The sequence below is a fragment of the Podarcis cretensis genome (assembly GCF_951804945.1).
Source record: "Podarcis cretensis genome assembly, chromosome: 15".
NCBI lineage: Eukaryota > Metazoa > Chordata > Lepidosauria > Squamata > Lacertidae > Podarcis > Podarcis cretensis.
Window position 1 is genome coordinate 5961439 of NC_137185.1, and position 20616 is coordinate 5982054.

The window sequence follows — 20616 nt, forward strand, 5'->3', positions numbered from 1 at the left end:
GAAACAGGAGGGCATTCTCATCCTGCAACATGTGCCATCCCCTAGCGAAAAAACCCGATGCGCCTCTCCACCTGCTCTGCGCTCAAATAACTGGAGGTTAACAAGCCCCACAGAGATGTGTTGCTGGTGATGTCAGCGAGAAAAAAACCTTCGGGTTATCTCTGTTTCAGAAAGACTTGAAAAGAGAGAGAAGGGTGGAGAGGGAACAGTGCCCATCCATATGCTGCAAGCGCTCAGGGCAACGCTCCTATGAAGCACTGCCAACTTCCAAGCCCCAGAGGTTTTGTTTTGCAACAGCGGCACGGCAGCGGACGGACCCCCTGCCACACACACACTCGCCTGCTCTCAAGATCCCCCCCTCCCCAAATCCTACGGTGGCTGGAAAAATCATTAAGCGCATCATGCAGCACCAGCAACAACTGTGGACTGAAAGATTGCGGGTGGAGGGCGCACACAGGACATTCTAGGCTTTTGGGTCACACTGCAGCGTGACCACAGGATGGGAAGATGAGCCCTGGTGGATCGGAACGGAGGACAATCTAGTCCTCCAGCGTCCTGTGCCCCACAGCAGACAACCAGATGCGTCTTGGGAAGCCCATAAAGCAGCAACAGTCCTCTCTAGCTGATGTCGCCCAGCCACACGTTTTCATAGGCAATGCTGCCTTTGGCCCTGTAGAATACATCCCTTGTGACTAACAATCCTTGGTTTGACAGGGGAAAGAAAGCGCTTCTCCGTGTAGCACGTAGTTAAACTGCAGAACTCACTGCCACAGGAGGTAGCAATGGCGACCAACCTGGATAGCTTTAAAAGAGGACTGATCAAATTCATGGAGGAGAGGGCCATTGATGGTTACATGGCTATGCTTTGCCTCCACAGTCAGAGGCAAGAACGCTTCTGGATATCATTTGCTGGAAACCACAGGAGAGAAGAGGGTCTTGCACTCAGGTCCTGGTTGTGGGTTTCCCCCAAAGGCATTTGGATAGCCCCTATGAGAACAAGATGCTGGACTGGATGGATCACTGGCCTGATCCAGCAGGCTGTTCTTGCGTTCTTAGGATCACCCCGCACAGCTCTGAGCTACACATTAGAAAGATATCCAATTTCAAATCTCACTGAAGCAAAACTTTCAATAAAAGGCCTTGGGCCACCAGCTCTTATCTCAGACCAAGGTCCCCACTGCCATATCTGTGATATGGATAATAATAAAAATAATATTAATACTGGCCTATCTTGTAGTATGGAGTACTGAGGTCAAGAATGGTACATTCTTTGCCTGTGCTGCACTGCTTCAGAATGCAGGGGAGGGCTGACATGATTAAATGCTCCCCCGTACAAATAATAAATCACTACAAACAGAAATATCAACATGCCAGGGAGGAAAGTTAATGTCAGGCCTGACCAACGTTTGCAACTGCACTTTGAAGTCTGGTTGGTCTGCAACTGCACCTCACACTCGGGCTGCGATGGAAACCATGATTGCCAGGGATTCCAACCATGGCTGACGTCAACCAGGGTGACACTAGATCGGCAATAGCCATTGGGGTGTCCTCCATATGTGGACTACAACTCCCATCAACCCCAGCTGGCATGGCCAACAGCTTGGGAAGACAAGAGCTGTAAGACACCATGTAGGCTACCCCTGCTATAGACTGTGTCTGCAGATGGCGGGGCGAAAGGAAGGTTAGCGCCAACTTGACCAAACTTGCTAATCGACTCCGACTCTGGTTGGGATGGGAACCCTGCTTGGTTGGCCTCTTGTCCATAGCTGGCATTCTGATTGGTTGGCATCCATGCCAAAATGACATCCAACCCCAGCAGGAGAGCAAAATGAAAAGGGGAACTCCTGAGGGCTGGCTCATGATTTATGGACTAGGACTCGCAGGGCGCCAGAGCTTTTTCTGCGCCAGAGCTCAGCGCCAGATGCCGGGGTCTTGCAACCAAAGGGAGCTATTTGCTTTCATGACTTTCTTTGCAAATTTCCCAGGAGCATCTGGCAGCCTGCTACTGGAAATGGGACTAGACAGACACTTTGCTCTGATCCAGCTAATAAAGTCACACATTCATATATACATTTTAAATATTTTGTTTGTTTGTCCATTTCAACAGCCAACCAGCATCTCCCTCTCACACAAATAAAACACATTTTAAAAAAAGCCAGATAAAACAATTTTAAAAAGCTTAAAACGATTTGAAACCCTGAAAAGCTAGCAGTGTTTAGAAGCTGAGGGAAATGGAGAATTTTTCACTTAGTGTTGAAATGATAGTGAAGCCTCCCCTTATTTTGGGCATTGATGGCAGCAAGGTAAGAGCCTCAGATACGCACATCTCAGTGCAGGGGCAGGTTGACATCGGATTTATCATTTGGGGGGACATTTTCAGAGACTGCTGTATTATACGATCTTAGCCAAGTTTACCATCATTTAAAATCAGGAAACATTTATAACCATTGGCACCTCCAGTTAAAAAAGGGGGAATCAGCAACTGACAAAAAGGCTCTATCTCCCCCCACCCCATAAATTGTCTACCTGTTTTAATTTCAGGCCCATCACATTAATGTTCAAAGTCCTAAATGACTCAGGCCCTGAATATCTGAAATGTGGTCTCCTTCACTACAAATCCCCTTGGGAGCCAAGATTGGCAGAAAAGCATCATGTGGTGTCATGTGATTGACAGCTCACACCGGTCAAAGTGGTCCACAGGGGGTGGAGGGAGTCAGGATCTGACCTGTCGGCCAGATCCAGCTGCCAACCCCAGGGATAGATGACCAGAGAGCCTTGTGAAAACGCCTCCCCTTGGGAGCAGCATGGGATGGGTGCAACGGCACTTTTTCCTCTCATGCCGTTGGGCCCGCTCTCTCTTAGATAAATTGCCGCCACCTCACTGAACAACCCTTTACCCGAAGGTTTCTTTTCTTTTCCTCTTAAAATTCTACCCCAGCATATCCTGCGGGGGGACCTTTGTGAGGGGATAACTAGTAAGTTGGAGTCTCAGACAGGTTTTCTTTAAATAAACAATAAAAAATTATTTAAGGCAAGATAGTATATAACACAAATGGGTTAAACTTAGGCTACTTCAGGAATACAGTGTGATTTTGCTTAAATTCATCCTCAGTTGTTTTAGAGTTTGGTTCCTTTATACGGTGATACTTTCTTTCAGTTATCCACCCCATTTAACAATCCTGCTCCCGAGGTACTTTAAGTAATAGACCAGGGATGTCCAACCAGTAGATTGCGATCTACCAGTAGATCCCCAGCTGATCCTGGTAGATCGCGGGATCCTTATTGTGTACAAAAAGTCACCGGGGGGGGAGCTAAAAAACTCTGTGCACCACCACATTCTGTCCTCCACAATACGCTCAGAGCAGAAGCTGTTTTTGTCCAGAACCAACTCTTTTTCCCATTACAGTGGTGCCTCGCAAGACGAAAAGAATCCGTTCCGCGATTCTCTTCGTCTAGCGGTTTTTTCGTCTTGCGAAGCAAGCCCATTGACGGCTTAGCGGATTAGCGCTATTAGTGGCTTAGCAGCTTTTAGCGGCTTAGCAGCTTAGCGGATAAGCAGATAAGCGGCTTAGCGGCTTAGAAAAGGGGGGGGAGGGGAAAAAAGTCGGAAAAACTCGCAAGACATTTCGTCTTGCGAAGCAAGCCTATAGGGAAATTCGTTTTGCGAAGCACCTCCAAACGGAAAACCCTTTCGTCTAGCGGGTTTTTCGTCTTGTGAGGCATTCGTCTTGCGGGGCACCACTGTAACTCTTTTTACCTCAACCTGTCTCCCTACCTATCTCCTAACCTCAATTCTAACCCACCTCAACCAACCCTCTTAACTGTTTTTCTCCAAATCCTCTCCTTTTAAACTCTCCCTCCTGGAACCACGGCCAATCAGAGGCTGCCATTCGTTAACCATTTGCTGGCAGTTAAAGACAGAAGAAGAAAAAAAAACACTTGTTGATCCAACTCATGGGTAGACAAACTAAGGCCCAGGGGCCACATCCGGCCCAATCGCCTTCTAAATCCAGCCTGTGGATGGTCCAGGAATCAGCATGTTTTACATGAGTAGAATGTGTCCTTTTATTTAAAATGCATCTCTGGGTTATTTGTGGGGCCTGCCTGGTGTTTTTACATGAGTAGAATGTGTGCTTTTATTTAAAATGCATCTCTGGGTTATTTGTGGGGCATAGGAATTCGTTCATTGCCCCCCCAAAAAAAATAGTCTGCCCCCCCCAAGATCTGAGGGACAGTGGACCAGCCCCCTGCTGAAAAAGCTTGCTGACCCCTGATCCAACCTGTCCAGCAGAACCAACTTTTTCACCACACAGCACAAGAAGATAAGACAAGATGGCTACCTGCCCCCGAGGCCTTCGATCCGCTGCCTCTCCTTCGGAAGCTCAGGCTTGTGATCCTGCGTCACCTCCACAGCCCGGATGAAGTCATCCTTGGGGTCATCTTGGACTCCGAGCACCACACCCGAGTCGCCGACGTGAGCCACGTACATCTTTGAGCCCCGGATGATGACCACGCTGGCGGTCGTCCCAGACGTGCTTGGCAGGCCTGTCATGGTCTTCGGCCACTCTGCTGCAAAGCGGGGTGGGGAGAGTGAGAGATGAGAAAATGGGTTTTAACTTAGGTACATCATCCTGAACAAAAAGCACGGGCATAAACCAGGCCCACAGATACTCATTCCCCAAAGGGGTCCGGTGGCCTTGGTGGTGCAGAGTGCCTTCCATCAGCTTCAGCTAGTGGCCCAGCTGCGCCCCAATCTGGACAGGGATAGCCGCACTTCTGTCGCCTAGGCTCTGGTAACTTCTCAGTTAGATTACCTCAACGTGTTTATACATGGGGTTGCCTCTGAAGACGGTCCAGAAACATCAGCCAATGCAGAATTTGGTGGCCAGGTTGCTCACCGAGACAAGACAGTTTGAGCCGGTCCTGGTCAAACTGCATTGGCATCCCCTTAGCTTCCTGGCCCAATTCAAAATGCTGGTTTTGACCTATAAAGCCTTAAATGGCTCAGGGCTGCAATACTTTGAGGACCGCCTTCATTATATATGTTTAGGTGCCAGGCGGAAATGGTCCTCTTCAATCAGGCCTTGGGCCATTTAACATATATCCTTTTAAATGTGTTTTTTTGAGGGGGGAGATTGGTATATTTTGTTCTGGTTTTATTATGTATTTTGTTTTATCTTATATTTTAATGCTGTGAACTGCTCTGAGGTTTTTGGATGAAGGGAACTATACTACTACTATTACTACTACTACTACTACTACTAATAATAATAATACAGTGGTGCCTCGCAAGACGAAATTAATCCGTTCCGTGAGGCTCTTCATATAGCGGTTTTTTCGTCTTGCGAAGCAAGCCCATTGACAGTTTAGCGGATTAGCACTATTAGCGGTTTAGCGGCTTTTAGCGGATCAGCTGATAAGCGGCTTAGGGCTTAGGAAAGGGGGGGGGAGGGAAAAACCCCCGCAGGAACTCGCAAGACATTTTCGTCTTGCGAAGCAAGCCCATAGGGAAATTCGTTTTGCGAAGCGCCTCCAAAACGGAAAACCCTTTCGTCTAGCGGGTTTTCCGTCTTGCGAGGCGTTCGTCGTGCGGGGCACCACTGTAATGGGGAAATTTTCTCAGCATAAAGCCCACATTCCCTTATTTCCAGAAGCTGCATTCCAGCAGTGGGCAGGGCCAGAGTCAAAAGCAAGGGAAAACATGGAAGTGACTATTCCCTGTATCCAGTGGGCCAGTTCCCACACATGTGGCCACATGTGCACCATCAACTTAAGGCACTAGCATGTGACTCTAAAAAGCGATGGCTTCTGCCACCCCTAAATAATTCTGGGAAAGGCCATTTGTTAGGGGTGCTGAGAGTTGCTAGGAGACGCCTGTCCCCCTCACAGAGCTTCAATTCCAAGAATAAGGCTTGTTAAACCACACTATGGCTCCGGGAGGGGAACGGGGTGGGGGGGTCTCCTCACAGCTCTCAGGAAGGGGTCGCTTTTGAATGGTACAGCATCTGTTACGTGTGAGGAAGGCTCAAGGATCGGGTGAGACCTCCCCCCCCCCCGCCGCCTGAAACCCTAGAGAGCTGCTGCCAGTCAGTGTGGACAATATTGAGCTTTATGGACCAATGTTCTGACTTGATATAAGGCCACTTCCTACATTTCCCAACTCGTCTGAGACGCTGAGGATGCCTTTGGGGGGGTGGGGGAGGACACAACATATACACCACAAATATCACTGCACCACGAGGATTAAAGAAACAGCAGCACAACGAACTGTGTACAACCAAAGTCAGCTCATGGTCAAATCCGTTTTTTGTTTGAGCCCACACATACACAGAAGGCATGCTTAAACTCAGAGATCCAATCAAGACTTTTCTAGACACCTCTCCTCTCCTCTCCTCTCCCCTACACACACGCACCTACGCACGCACGCACGCACGCGCGCACACACACACACACACACACAGAGGACAGATTTTTGCAGCCCCTTCTCTCTCTCTCCCTCCCCCTTGCGAACCAAATGCACTCAGAGGAACAAAGGCAGGTCCCTCCCCTACACCCCTGAGCCATTGGCCAGGGAACAGAGCCAAGAGTGCATCAACTGGCTGCAGCACGTGCCAATTGCCAGCTGGGGCTCGAAAAGCCCAGCTCCTAGGAGCAACCCTGGGTCTTGACACTGATTTTAAGCCCTTCGCTCCTTCTTGCAGCTCGTTCTTCTTCTCTGAATGCCCAGCTGCTGGGAATCACAAATGGGCAGATTCGCTGTTGCGTTCCTGACACGCTTGCGGACTTCGCACAGGCAACTGGGTGGCCGCTGACATGCTGGGCTTGGTGGGCTTTCGGTCCGATCCACCAAGGGCTCTTTTCTTAGGTTCTTATGATCCAGAATTAACAGCAATGTACAACCCCTATCAGTCCTGCCTAAACCCTTATTATTATTATTATTATTATTATTATTATTATTATTATTGCAAGCATTTTATTTATTTAGCTATTATCTGCATCCCACTTTTCCTTCTGGGTAACAAAGCTGAAGGCAAGATCCTCAATAACCATGCAAGGCAGATGTCCATTTAAGGAGAACTTGACTGCACCCAAGTCCACCCCGTGAGTTCACGGTTAAAGTGGAGATTTGAGTCCAGCTCTTCCAGATCCAACTCTAAGGCTGCATTCACATGGAAGAAGAAGAAGAAGAGGAAGAAGAAGAAGAAGAAGAAGAAGAAGAAGAAGAAGAAGAGGAGGAGTTTGGATTTGATATCCCGCCTTTCACTCCCTTTAAGGAGTCTCAAAGCGGCTAACATTCTCCTTTCCCTTCCTCCCCCACAACAAACACTCTGTGAGGTGAGTGGGGCTGAGAGACTTCAAAGAAGTGTGACTGGCCCAAGGTCACCCAGCAGCTGCATGTGGAGGAGCGGAGACGCGAACCCGGTTCCCCAGATTACGAGTCCATCGCTCTTAACCACTACACCACACTGGCTTATTCCACACGGAAGCTTATTCCGTTTCCCTTATTTAGTTCTGCATTATATTTGAGCTTTCAAACAACATAAAAGCTACTTCTTGAACTTTTAGTGGAATATAGTGCAAGTTCAGGGCTAATTTCAGTGTTATTTCTTCCCAGGAAAAGAAAAATCCATTTGTAAGTAATATGGAAATGGGTACGAAGCTTGCACTATAGATTCGGAAGTGGCTTTTGGCATCATGTGAAAGCTCAAATGCAATATGTAAATGAACAGTTAGGGAAATGACGATAAATAGAATGCCTGCAAAAAAAATAAATCAGGGTTTGGGCAAAAATGACAGGCACTGTATAGTGGTACCTCAGGTTACATACGCTTCAGGTTACAGACTCCGCTAACCCAGAAATAGTGCTTCAGGTTAGGAACTTTGCTTCAGGATGAGAACAGAAATCGTGCTCTGGTGACGCAGTGGCAGCAGTAGGTCCCATTAGCTAAAGTGGTGCTTCAGGTTAAGAACAGTTTCAGGTTAAGAACAGACCTCCAGAACAAATTAAGTACTTAACCAGAGGTACCACTGTACTGTACAGTGCAGTTAATTTAGGGTCATAAGAACCTAAGAAGAGCCCTGGTAGATCTGACCAAAGGCCCAGCATCACAGTGGCCAAATGGATGCCTTATAGTACTTTTCAGACCATTGGCCCACTATTGTCTACACGGACTGGCAGCAGCTCTCCAAGATTTTAGACAGGAAGTCTTTCCCAACTGTATCCCAAGATGTTGAGGACCGAACCCTATCACACACAAGAGGCTACGCCTCTTTCCTAATGTGACCTGCATTAAAAATGTTTTATTTTTTTAAAAAATAAAAGCTTCCTGCCCTATTAATCAGGAGCTCCTTTTTAGTCAGTTGAGAACATTTTGATCGATTCATCAGCTACACCTTGCAAACCTAAGCATGACTGCAGACTTCCCAACATGCAGTGTTCCCTCCCACCCAGTTCATTTATACCCCATCTTCCTTCTGTGACCTGATCGCAGTGCCCCAAGACCTTGCTATGCCATTGGCCGCTGAAGGCTGCCATTTTTCTTTCCCAGGGTTCCCTGGTGCGACACTACACTGAGTGCGCCCCATGGCATTGTGGGGAATTTAAAATGGCACCTGGAGAGGCTGCCTCTGGAAAAACTTGCAGCCAGGTGAAGGGGAGGGGAGAATAACATGGAGGGGGCTACAAAAAGCAACCTGATATGTCCCTGATGCTATCTTATGTAGCCTGAAAAACCAGGAAAATGGGTGAGAGAAACAGACCCTAAAATGGCACACACAAACACACTCCGGTTCTGCTCTGCAAAACAATTAAGGGAGGAAATCTGAAATTTGACAGCCACGCTCTATTCTTTATGAGAACCGGGCATTTGCAATATATATTTCGGACATTCCCCTTGTTGTCACTAATTCAGTCCAGGCCTGTTTCCTGGCTACAACAAGCTGTAACCAATTTTGGCCATACCCTGTTTTAACAAAGAGCTTACAGGGGGTTTGGGATAGAGGAAGGGAGAGACAAAGGCTGAAATGCTAACCCCACTTTACCTGAAGCCCCAATGAATTCAACATGGTTTACTTCTAGGTAGGCACTTGGAAGGATTGCAGCCCAAGTAAGGAGAAAAGGGTACAATCTTATTAATGGATAGGAGCCCAGAGTTCTGCAAAGCGCTTAAAATGCACAAATGTTTCCTTTCAGGATATACACTGACAAAACGGGGCTATTAGGATATTCTGAGTTTTGTACTTAAATTTTTTCTTCATTTCCACACATATCCAAGTTCAGGAACATTACCCAGCTTTCACGCTACTAACACAGGATCAAGGAAGGGGATAAATGACCATGAATTTCAAATAATGTACATTTTTTAAAGGGGGAAAAGAAGTGAAGGCAGAATGAGCAGTGAAACAGTTGTAATGAAGAATTAAGCCTGCAAAGGGGGGGGGGGTTAATTGTGGTGGGTGTACAAGCTGACAATGCTACACACATTTAACCAGGAGTAAGTCCCACTGAAATAAGCAGGATTTTATTTTTATATCTCACCTTTCTTCCAAAGAGCTCAAGACAGCATATGTGATTCCCCCACTCCCCCAGGTAGGTTAGACTGAGAGATGCCGACTGGCCGAAAGTCACCCAGTGAAAACTTGGTGGCTGAGTAGGGATTTGAACCCAGGATTCATGGGTCCTACTCTAACCACTACAACAAACTTGTGAGTGCCTTAGAAGAGCACCTCTGGAGTGTGACTGCAGGTGAATGGAGCTATGGACTAAAAGCACAAGTAATCCAAAATAATGGAAATTAACTGAAGAGTTATTGTATTTTTCCGTGTATCAGACTGTATTTCCCCCCCAAAATTTTAAAGTTTAAAATTAGGGGTCATTTTATACATGGAATCTTGCAATTAATTATTTCTTAATTTTGGGCTCAAAAAATAGGGGTCATCTCATACATGGGGGTGTCTTATACACGGAAAAATACGGTAACTTGAATAGACTCTTGTCGACCGCCCCAGTGCCTCTGCATTCATTGACCAGTCAGGCAGGAGGAAACCATTGGCTTTCTAAGCGATCATACAGCTCTCTGGATGTTGATGGGCTTAATGCCATCAGCCCCAGCCAACACATTCAAGGATGATGGGAGCTGGAGTCCAAAAACATCTGGACAGCCACAGGTTGCCCACCCCTGGCTGAAAGTTATATAAAACCACAGGTCAACAGTTCCATGTGAAGATGAGATTCTGCCTATTCACAGATATGAGCAATTACTTTGTAAGCGAGACCCAGTCAACACTTCCTCTATACACAAAGTCCCAGCTCTGGAGTCCAGTTCCATTCATGTGTTCACCCCAGAGATCAACAGGATTTGGCACCAAGCAAGCAGAAACAGAACTAAGGCCCATGCCAACATATACTCCCCATTTGGGCATCCTCCTCCCTACATGAGTGTTCATAAAACTGGGCCACAATTCTGCAGGTGATTAATTTTGGAATAAGCCCCATTGGGGTTAGGCTCCCTCTGAGAAAGGGACTATAACTCAGTGGTTGAACATTTGCTCTGCATGCAAAGGTCTCAGGTTGGATCCCCAGCATCTCCGGGTAGCAGGGCTGGTAAATATTCCTGTCTGAAATCCTGGAGTGATGCCAACAATACAGTGGTACCTTGGGTTACGTACGCTTCAGGTTACAGACTCTGCTAACCCAGAAATAGTACCTCGGGTTAAGAACTTTGCTTCAGGATGAGAACAGAAATCAGGCTCTGGTGGTGCAGTAGCAGCGGGAGGCCCCATTAGCTAAAGTGGTGCTTCAGATTAAGAAAAGTTTCAGGTTAAGAACGGACCTCCAAAATGAATTAAGTACTTAACCCGAGGTACCACTGTAGTGAGCTAGGTGCCAGTGTTAGAAACAGGTAAATAAGCTAATTGCCAAATGGTTCCTTAAACCTGGGCTACAGTCAACACAATTAAATGTCTAGGCACCATGGGGGGGGGCAGTGAGATTTATTATTATTAGTTTCATTTCTATACTGCATTATAGTTTAAACAAAAAAAAAATCTTAAAGTGGTTTACAACACATTAAAATATCAAATAAAACAATCCGGAATAAAACAAAGCCAAGCTTCAAGGAAAATATTTCAGATCCTTCTTTAACTGACATTTTGCTTTCCCCATGTTTATTTACCTACTTAATTTATATAGCTGCTCCACAGCAGGAGGACTCTGGGAAGCCAGTGTTAAAGTGTTGGACTAGGACCCGGGAAATGAGGGTTCAAATCCCCACTCAAGTCATTAAGCTCACTCACTGGGTGACCCTGAGAGTCCATCACAGCCTCCTAACCTACCTCACAAGGTTGTTGTAGGGATTAACTGAGGAGGGGGTGGGTGACCCACTCTCTGGGGGGAAAGGTGGGATATAAATGCAGTAAATAAGCTCTTCTGCTTACTTGCTTAAGAAAGCTGGAGAAGCCAGCCAGAGGGAGATGTCAATTGCCAACCTGGCATCCAGAGATCTCCATGTAGTCACAACTGGACTCGTGCCATCAGCAAAATGTGCCTGGTGCCTGGCTAATTTCGAACACTGGTGGACCCCAATGGTCTAACTCAGCTTAAGGCAGCACCTGAATTCCTGTAGCCCCATGCAATGCAGTAGGACACATTTCCTAGGCAACACACACAGGATCCGGCTACATGTCGGAATATTTATGTCACAACTTTTTTTTATTGGCAGGTCAGAAATTCAGACAACAATCTATTATCAATAATACTATTTTTTTTAACTAACCCCCCCCCCACACAATCCTATCCAATGCATGATGCATTAAAAAAAAATTAATCCAAATGCATCGCTTGTAACAGCAGCCCAAAATAATACTATCCAATTTATCCTGAGTCAGATTTAATCAGGATCTGTCTTCCCTTATGTGAACGCTACAGAAAGGAAGTAAAAACCTGGAGCTACTTTAATTCCAGGAAAGGAGGTCATGGAAGATGCTCCCCAAAACACACACACACACACACACACACACACACACACACACAATGGAGGGAGCCCCTCTGCCATTTTAAATCCATTTAAGAGGGAGTAAGCTTCATTGAAAGCAAAACAATTAAATAACAGAATGAGTAACTCAGTGAGAGCTACCTCTGAAGTAGGCGTGAACAGGGGAGGACTTTGAAGCTGTCACTATAACACTGTGTGGCACAACATCCAGGATCTTCCTGAATCTTGTAGGACTTACTTCCAAGGAGACCTGCACAGGCTTGCAAGAAAACGTGCTGCCATTCTGGAAATCCCACTGGATTCCACCAGGAAGATGACAGCCGGTTGCATCTAGTGTTATGTTCTATTTAGAGTCTAGCCACTGAAATCAAAGGGGCACGACTAAATCAGGTCTATGTCTTTCAATGGGCATTAGAATTTAGTTGGATACATCCTTAGACAACTCCAGAGGAGTTAATTCTGAGACGCTGCCCATAGGGGTGCGAGGCTTTTGCTCATTTACCTGAGAGGAAGCCCAATTCATAGAAGACAAACGCCTTCCTCCTGAGTAAACCTGCATCTATCCGGAGCTTCAGTTGCAATCCGAACCCTACTTACCCGGGAGTAAGCCCCATTGAACTCAAGCATGGCAGGGTTAGGACTGCGCTGTAAAGTGGGCAATCCGAACCTCACTTACCGGAGGAGAGGGAGCAAGCCCCACTGAATTCAGTAGGCCTTACTTCTGAACAAGTATCGTTAGGATTGCGCCGTTACTCCCGAGTAAACTCCGGCGCAAAGTCCAGCTGTCATCGTGCACCCATTTACTTGGCTGCAAATCAAGCCCCGCTGACTATATAAGGGGAAGCTGCGATGGGGGGTAAAGGTAAACAAACAAACGTGGGGAAGGGGGAGGTAAACAAACAAACAAACAAACAAGGCGGTGTGGGGTTTACAAGCAGCGAAGGGCAGCAGTAACTCACGCAGCTTCTTCCACATGGCCCGGTGGCAGGCGAGGAAGCCCTTGCGGAGGGCGGCGCAGACGGCGGCCGGCTTGTGGGATCGGAAGCCCTTCTGCTTCTTGATGAAAGGCCACAGGTTCTCCCGGGCGAAATGGGCCGCCTCGCGCCCGCCGTGCCCATCGCAGACGGCGAAGAAGGCCACCGAGCGGTCGCCGCCGCCGCCGCCATCATCCCCGCCTAATGCTCTGCCGCCGCCGCCGCCGCTCGCTGCGCCCATCCCCGACGCCGCCTCTGGCTCCGGCTCGACCAAGATGCGGGTGACGTCCTCCATGTATTTCCTGCCGCCTTGGTCCGAGAAGAGGCTCACCCCCAGAGAGCAGGGACCCTCCATGCGGGGAGATCGGGCCGCCCCCTCTGCCTCCTCCCGACGGGAACCAGGCTGCGGCCGCCGCGGCCGCCCCCCCACCTCCTTCCTCCGCTTTATCCCTTCTTCTTCTTCTCCTCCTCCTTCCCTGCTCCCCTGAAAAGCCTAGAGATGATCCGCGCTCGGCTTCTTTCTTTTGATGCCCCCTCCTCTCCCCCCCCCCCCAAATCAATCAATCTCTCTCTCTCTCCCGGCCGGCGGTGACTTTATTGTTTATGACCGTCGGAGGAAGAGGAGGAGCCGCGGCGGCGGCGCTGTCCAGGCATGCCCTGTTCTGGTTCTCCCTCTCCCCGTCTCTAACCCTCCGCGCGGGCAGCTCGGAGCGCGATGTAGCAAAAGGCGGAACAATCGCCGCTTCCGATAGAACGCCGGGGAGGTTCGACGTTCCAAGGGAGGAGCGGGGGGCGCGCCTCGCGTGCACTAGCCTCCGCCTCCCCCGCCGAAAAGGGGAAACGAGGGGGGCGCGCGCAAAGGACAGATTTGCCAGTTCTCCCTGTTGCTCCTTCCTCCCACGCGCTGACAAACTCAAATCTTTTCATGTTGTGTTTTAAGGACCTCCTTGTAATCTAGGCAGAAGATGGAATGGGTTGGCGGTTACAGTGTTGTTAGTATTTTTAAATTAATATTTATTTGATCGTTGGATTTGTTAGTCGCTTTACCTTACTCCAAAGGCAGCGGAAAGCGAAGCAAAAATAACCCCATATTAAAACTTAGGGGAGGAAGATATGCGTTCCAAACACCCAGCACACTTCTCAAAAGTCCTACAGATAAAGGATAACCGAGGACCCTTGTCATAGAAGAAAGCTTTTGTCTGGCGTTGATTTTTATTTTTATTTTATCCGTTTTTACAGGACTCAGGAGTGCAAGTTATTGAATTCATAAACAAAACATCAACATTCCATTGTTAAAGAGTATCTTTTAATTCATATTATTATTTTTCTGTAATTAATATTTGTTATGATGGATTGAGGTATCATTATTAAAGCATGCTTTAATTCGTGTTATTATTTTTCTTCTTCAGTCTATATTTGTTGTTATAATTCATGCATGCATTGTGCAAGAAGTGGCCTTTTTGGAAAACGTTATCCCAAGTTGTTCGAAACCATGTATATATTGTTTTATTCAATAAAGTTTTCTTTGACTTATTTTTTTAACAAAAACATGGTTTGATTCAGGTTAAAAGGTGTTTGTCTTTGATTTTTAAAAATTATTTTAATGGCATAATGAATTCATATTCATGAAGCTTTCTTGGCAGGGTCTCTGCCTTTAACCTCTTACTTGTGCTGTGGTAACACAACATATAACAGAAATATTTAGAAATTTGAATTTTTAAAAATTGTAATCAAAACAATGGGGTAGGATCTAGACTTAGCCATATTTAAAGTACACATACTCATGATAACATCCCGACACTCTCACACACTAATTAGACTACAACAGGCTCCAGAAATTGTTAGTCTTATGACTGTCTTGGCCTTGTTACATACACAGTGGTTAGAATGATGGATGGTGAGTAGCTGCAATATGTTTTATGTGCCTGTGACCCAGGGCCCTACCTTCCAGTTAAAATTATGATAATTAAGCTTTGATATAGTTGACAACAGTCTGCCCTGCTTGCGTTTAATTTCCCTCTGACCAGACTGCTTGCATTTTTTACTACTTTGTGTGTGTGTTTATATACCGGCTAATTAGGCATGGATAACACACTCCATGCAGCTGATGATGTGGATACTATTTCATGAAAGCCTATTATGCCATAATAATATGTCATTCCCACTGAGCTCAGTCGGACTCCCTTCCCAGGGTCATTAGGTATATGACTTCAGCCTCAGTCGTTAAGGTGTTACAAAACACTATGTTTCTTTATCTTTTTACCTGAGGCTCTGCAAATAACAGGTTTGACAGGTCTCTCTGTCCAACAGGGCTTGCAATCAAAAACTAGACAAAACACAGGAAGGTTTGTAACTTGGCATCTTACCTGGCTTTGTCACAACCAGAAACTTGCAACAAGGTGTGTTGAAAAGCGACCTGAATATCTCAAAAGTGCTAGATACCTTTTTAATTTATTGAAATGTATATGCCACTTAATAAAAAAATATATATCCTAAGTGGTTTAATATTAAATGGTTCAAATTGTTCATTAAAAATAGCAATAAAAACAGACTTTTAAAAACTGGTGACATAATACAGTTAACAAAATATAGATAAAAATCGATTATTTTTTAAAACAATTGAACATAACAAGGTTTCACATCTGAGCAGGCTTGCCTAAATTAAAAAGTTTTAAGTAGGTGTCAAAAAACTAAAAAAAAGGTTCCTGCCTGGTAATAATAGGGCTGTAATGTTTAATCAGTTAGGTTGGTGATTTTTGCGACAGGGCAATATGAGGAGGAAAAAAGCTTAACTGACTCAGAAGGTGCCCTTAATTAATTGGACAGCAGATTGTTGTTTAAATAAGTTAAGTCTTAATAAACGTGATCCTAAAAACTGTAAATGACAAACATTATTTTATGAGAAGTATTCACTCATTTTTTTAAAAAAGTTTATAGTCTCTAGGTTTTGTAGAACCTGAGATATGGTCAGTTTTGTGTGTGAGAAACTAGTTATTGGTATATGTATTACAATTGTGTATTTTACAAAGAATGAATTAAAAAGAGGCTAGTCAAATTTATGGAGAATGTGGCTGACCACAATGCCTATGTTCTCCATGTGAGAACAGGATACTGGACTCAACAGATCCTGATCCAGTAGGGATTTTCTTATCTTGCAGACCTTTTTCTAGGACTTCTGTTCAGTCAATGAGAGTAATCAGATGCTGGACTGAATGGTCCTTCGCAATTATGTTTTTATTAGTTATAATATTTTGGGATGGACCCTACACCTTCAGAGGCAGTCTACCTCTGAATAGCAGCTACTAGGGACAGACAACAGAGGCGGGCTACTGCCCTCAACTCCTGCTTATAACAAACATAAGGCTGGCGCTTCTTGGAAATATATCCGCCAGACAAAATGGATCGTTCCAGGAAGGCTAAGCAGGAAGGTCCATTGCTTACAAGGAAGCAAACCTTTCAACCTCTTTTCCGCCACTCTTCCCAGCATTCCGCGAGAGCACCGGCGGGGAAGACTAAAACGTACAAAATACCCCGACCAATCAGAAGTGAGGGAAGGCGGGCGAGCTGACAGAACAGTTCCGTGCGCGCCTGCGTGAGACGGATGCGGACTTGAGCGCGCCCCGATTACGTTAAAGAATGTTTGGGCGGCCAGTTTATGCGGGAGCCGGCTAAGCTGTTCCTAAGGCAACGAGGCGCAAGCAATCGAACTCAGATGTCTAGAACAGGAAGTGAGAGAGGAAAAAGGAATACTGTAGTATAGAACTACTATATAGATATTTAAGTGGTGATAGTTTGCCATAGGTATAAGTAGCGAGTGATAGATACGATATCGAGAAATACCTAAAACTGTATAGCTATATATCAGAAAATAATAATAATAATAATAATAATAATAATAATAATAATAATAATAATAAAATTACTTATACCCCTCCCATCTGGCTGGGTTTCCCCAGCCACTCTGGGAAGCTTCTAACAAGAGATTAAAAATACATTAAAACATCAGTCATTAAAAACTTCCCTAAACAGGTCTGCCTTAAGATGTCTTCAGAATATGCTTCCTTCCGCCTACAAATATGATCGATAAGGCTATTGTCTGTTGCTGAAGGACTTTTTGAAATTCAGTATATTTATATCTTGCTTTTCCTCCAAGGAGCACAAGATGGCAACCCAATTCCCCCCTCTCCTTGATTTTTTTCCCCATCTTCACAACAACCCTATGAGGTAGAATAGGTTGAGAGGTATAATGACTGGCCCAGGGTGAGCTTCAGGATTAAACTAGGCTTTGAGCCTTGGACTCTGAACTCCTAGTTTGACATCCGTTAAAGAGTTACTGCGCCTGCTGTATAGGTTACAGCTACATTTTCTGTGCTCTTTCAATAAAGATTGTAAAATATCCAAGCGCTTGAAATCACACATGACAACCACACCTGTATACGCACAGTTGACAGGATGGAGAAAAGCAACGTTTTGGCTGCCTTCATTTTGGGCACAGTAGGATGGTAAAGTGCTAAGCATATAGGGTTACGAGTGAGTATGCATCACCAGCAAGTCATTGTGTTTCACTGGCAAAATACGTGGGCCGTGGCAATCAGGCCTCTATTAAAGACCCACTGTGTAGTCTTGGGCATGTGACAATAATGCAGTCTCAGTTCTCCAGACTAAAATTGGAGCAAGGGTCACCACAGTGTTGCAAAAATTGCAAGATTTAAAAACATGCAGAAAACAGTTTTTTAATAAATGGTAAGTAAGTAATCGGGACGCAGGTGGCGCTGTGGGTTAAAGCCTCAGCGCCTAGGACTTGCCGATCGAAAGGTCGGCGGTTCGAATCCCTGCGGCGGGGTGCGCTCCCGCTGCTCGGTCCCAGCGCCTGCCAACCTAGCAGTTCGAAAGCACCTCTGGGTGCAAGTAAATAGGGACCGCTTACCAGCGGGAAGGTAAACGGCGTTTCCGTGTGCGGCTCTGGCTCGCCAGAGCAGCGATGTCACGCTGGCCACGTGACCCGGAAGTGTCTCCGGACAGCGCTGGCCCCTGGCCTCTTAAGTGAGATGGGTGCACAACCCCAGAGTCTGTCAAGACTGGCCCGTACGGGCAGGGGTACCTTTACCTTAAGTAAGTAATCACATATATTGACTTGTTGTATACCTTTGATGCCAAAGCACTAGCTCTCAAGTATGTGATTCTCTTTAAGTCATGATCATAATTCCTGGATTTGCCAGATGGGAAACAAATAGGGCGGGCATGTGTATCAGGGAAGATGGGGGGGGGCATCTGGGTACACTTGCCCCAGGCCTCAGAGGGCTAAGCTGGCAGAAGAGCTCCACAAGGGGCCTGTCATACTTATGCTGTCATGCCAAGAATGCCCCATTTCTCCCAGCTGACCAGAGAGTTAATGGGCGAAACAGCCAGTGGTGAGATGCCCATGTCTGTCTGTATGCACTGCAAGTCTTCAATAGTAACATCTTGACCTGTGTTACCATGTTCTCTAACATGTAGCATCAGATCAACTTAGATGGCAGTGCCGTGCTGGCACATCTCATGGACAAGACTCCCGCCTCATGCCTCAGACAAGCTCTGCACAGGCCTGAAATAAGGTATTATTTGCCTAATAGCACATACCTTTGCTCTAACTTGGGGAGAGGCAGGACATTTTTTTAAATTGAAGCAGGGAGCGTGGCAGCATGGATGCTCAGGATGCACTAAAGCAGTGGCCTGATTCTGGAAGAAAACCAAAGGCTAGAGGTTGGCTGAGACAACTCTGCTCCTTGCTCAGCGACTCTGATTTCCATATACTTTATTTAATGGTTGTAGTTCAGTGGTAGAGCATCTGTTTTTCACGCAAAAGGTCCAGGTTCAATCCTTGGCATCCCCCGGCTGGGCTGTGAGTGCCCGCTACCTGAAACCCTCTGTTCATTGAATCACAGAATTATAGAGTTTCAAGGGACCACAAGGATCATCTAGTCCAATCGCCATGTAAAGCAGGAATCTTTTTGCCCAACATGGGGCTCGAACCCACAACCCTGAGACTGAGAGTATCATGCTCTACTGACTGAGCTATCCAGGTGTTGATTATCTTCCACGGTCAAGCACTTTTATATTACAGCTGAAAAAGACCCAAAATGAACTTTGTACATGTTCAGAAACCAAAGGTTGAATCCAATGTTAGTCCTACTCAGAGTAAGGTATGCTTAGGCCCTTTAATTTAAATGGGGCTACTCTGAGTAGAGCTTTGTCAAATACTGCACCAGATAGAGAGATCTATCTCCAGGGCTAAGCAGTATTTTTGCAAACTGTGGGAGACAAGTCACAACTCAAATCAAGCCCAAGGACTACATGTTACTTTGCCTGCTTAGCTTAGTTCTACGTCTGCTTTCCAAGAAGCTTCCTAATCCTACCACCTAAACTAGATCAATGCACATGTCATGTGTGACTACCAGTACACTAACTAAAATGTTGCACTGTGGTACAGCCAGCTACTTTTTCAGCACAGTTCATGTACATTTCAATGAACTGTGTGCACACCATACATTTAAATAACAAGATCCCCAAAGAATCCTTAGAACAGCATTTACCTCCTCAGAGAACTAGAATCTCCAGCACCCTTAACAAACTACAATTCCCAGGATTCTTTGAGGGAAGTTTTAAACATGCTTTAAATGTTTAAATGCTCAGCTCCATCTCTGAATATAAAGATTGTGGTATTGTTGTTGTGAATGTTATTAATATATTACAAGTTATTGATGTGCCTGACACTCTTCTGACGAAAGACTTTGTCTCTGCCCCAAGAGCTTATAAACTAAAATCCAACATGGGAAATAAAAGGCAGTGGAAGATAAAAGGAATAATCTGTGACACTTAAGATTTTCTTACAGGCTTAATTCAAATACAGCAAGGAAGGGGAGCCTGTGGTTCTCCAGATGTTGGACTACATGTCCCTTCAACCTGGACCACTGGCTGTTGCTGGCAGGGGATGATGGATGTTGTAGTCCAATAACATCTGAAGGCTCACAGGTCGCCTCACCTTGAAGTACAGCATTGTAACCAGCAGGTTGGGTCAAAGGCTTTTCTGAAAAGTAAGCTTTGGTGGTAGTAAGAAGGTAAAGGTAAAGGGACCCCTGACCATTAGGTCCAGTCGTGGCTGACTCTGGGGTTGCGGCGCTCATCTCGCTTTATTGGCCAAGGGAGCCGGCGCATAGCTTCCGGGTCATGTGGCCAGCATGACTAAGCCGCTTGTGGTGAGCCAGAGCATCGCACGGAAACGCTGTTTACCTTCCCGCTGGAGCGGTACCTATTTATCTACTTACACTTTGATGTGCTTTCGAACTGCTAGGTTGGCAGGAGCAGGGATTCAAACCACCGACCTTCTGATCAGCAAGCCCTAGGCTCTGTGGTTTAACCCACAGTGCCACCTGCGTCCCTTCGGTAGTGAGAAAGGTGGTGACAAAAAGAGGTTTGGGGAGATACTCCCAAGCATCAGTCATCTTAGGAATAAGGTGGCTGGCATCATTTAAAAAGTTTGTGTTTAAATACACGTTGACTTTCCCAGATGTTGTCACACCACTACAAAGGAACATGAGAAGCTGCCTTATACTGAGCCAAACCACTGGTCTATCTAGCTCAGGGGTCAGCAACCTTTTTCAGCTGTGGGC

General features: G+C 46.0%; 1 protein-coding gene across 2 annotated transcripts in view; it reads right to left on the reverse strand.

Annotated features, from left to right (window-relative positions):
• The window catches only part of PPM1D (protein phosphatase, Mg2+/Mn2+ dependent 1D), a 37558-nt gene extending 23412 nt beyond the window's left edge, over nt 1-14146 (reverse strand). The window contains exons 1-2 of one of the 2 annotated variants that reach the window (XM_079955666.1): nt 12953-14146; nt 4341-4569 (exon numbers count right to left, since the gene is read on the reverse strand). In XM_079955666.1, the coding sequence (XP_079811792.1) occupies nt 4341-4569; nt 12953-13322 (599 nt within the window). In that variant the 5' untranslated portion in view covers nt 13323-14146. The remainder of the gene's footprint in view (nt 1-4340; nt 4570-12952) is intronic. The other variant, XM_079955665.1, reaches the window with a different exon arrangement.
• Between the last annotated feature and the right edge of the window lie 6470 nt (nt 14147-20616).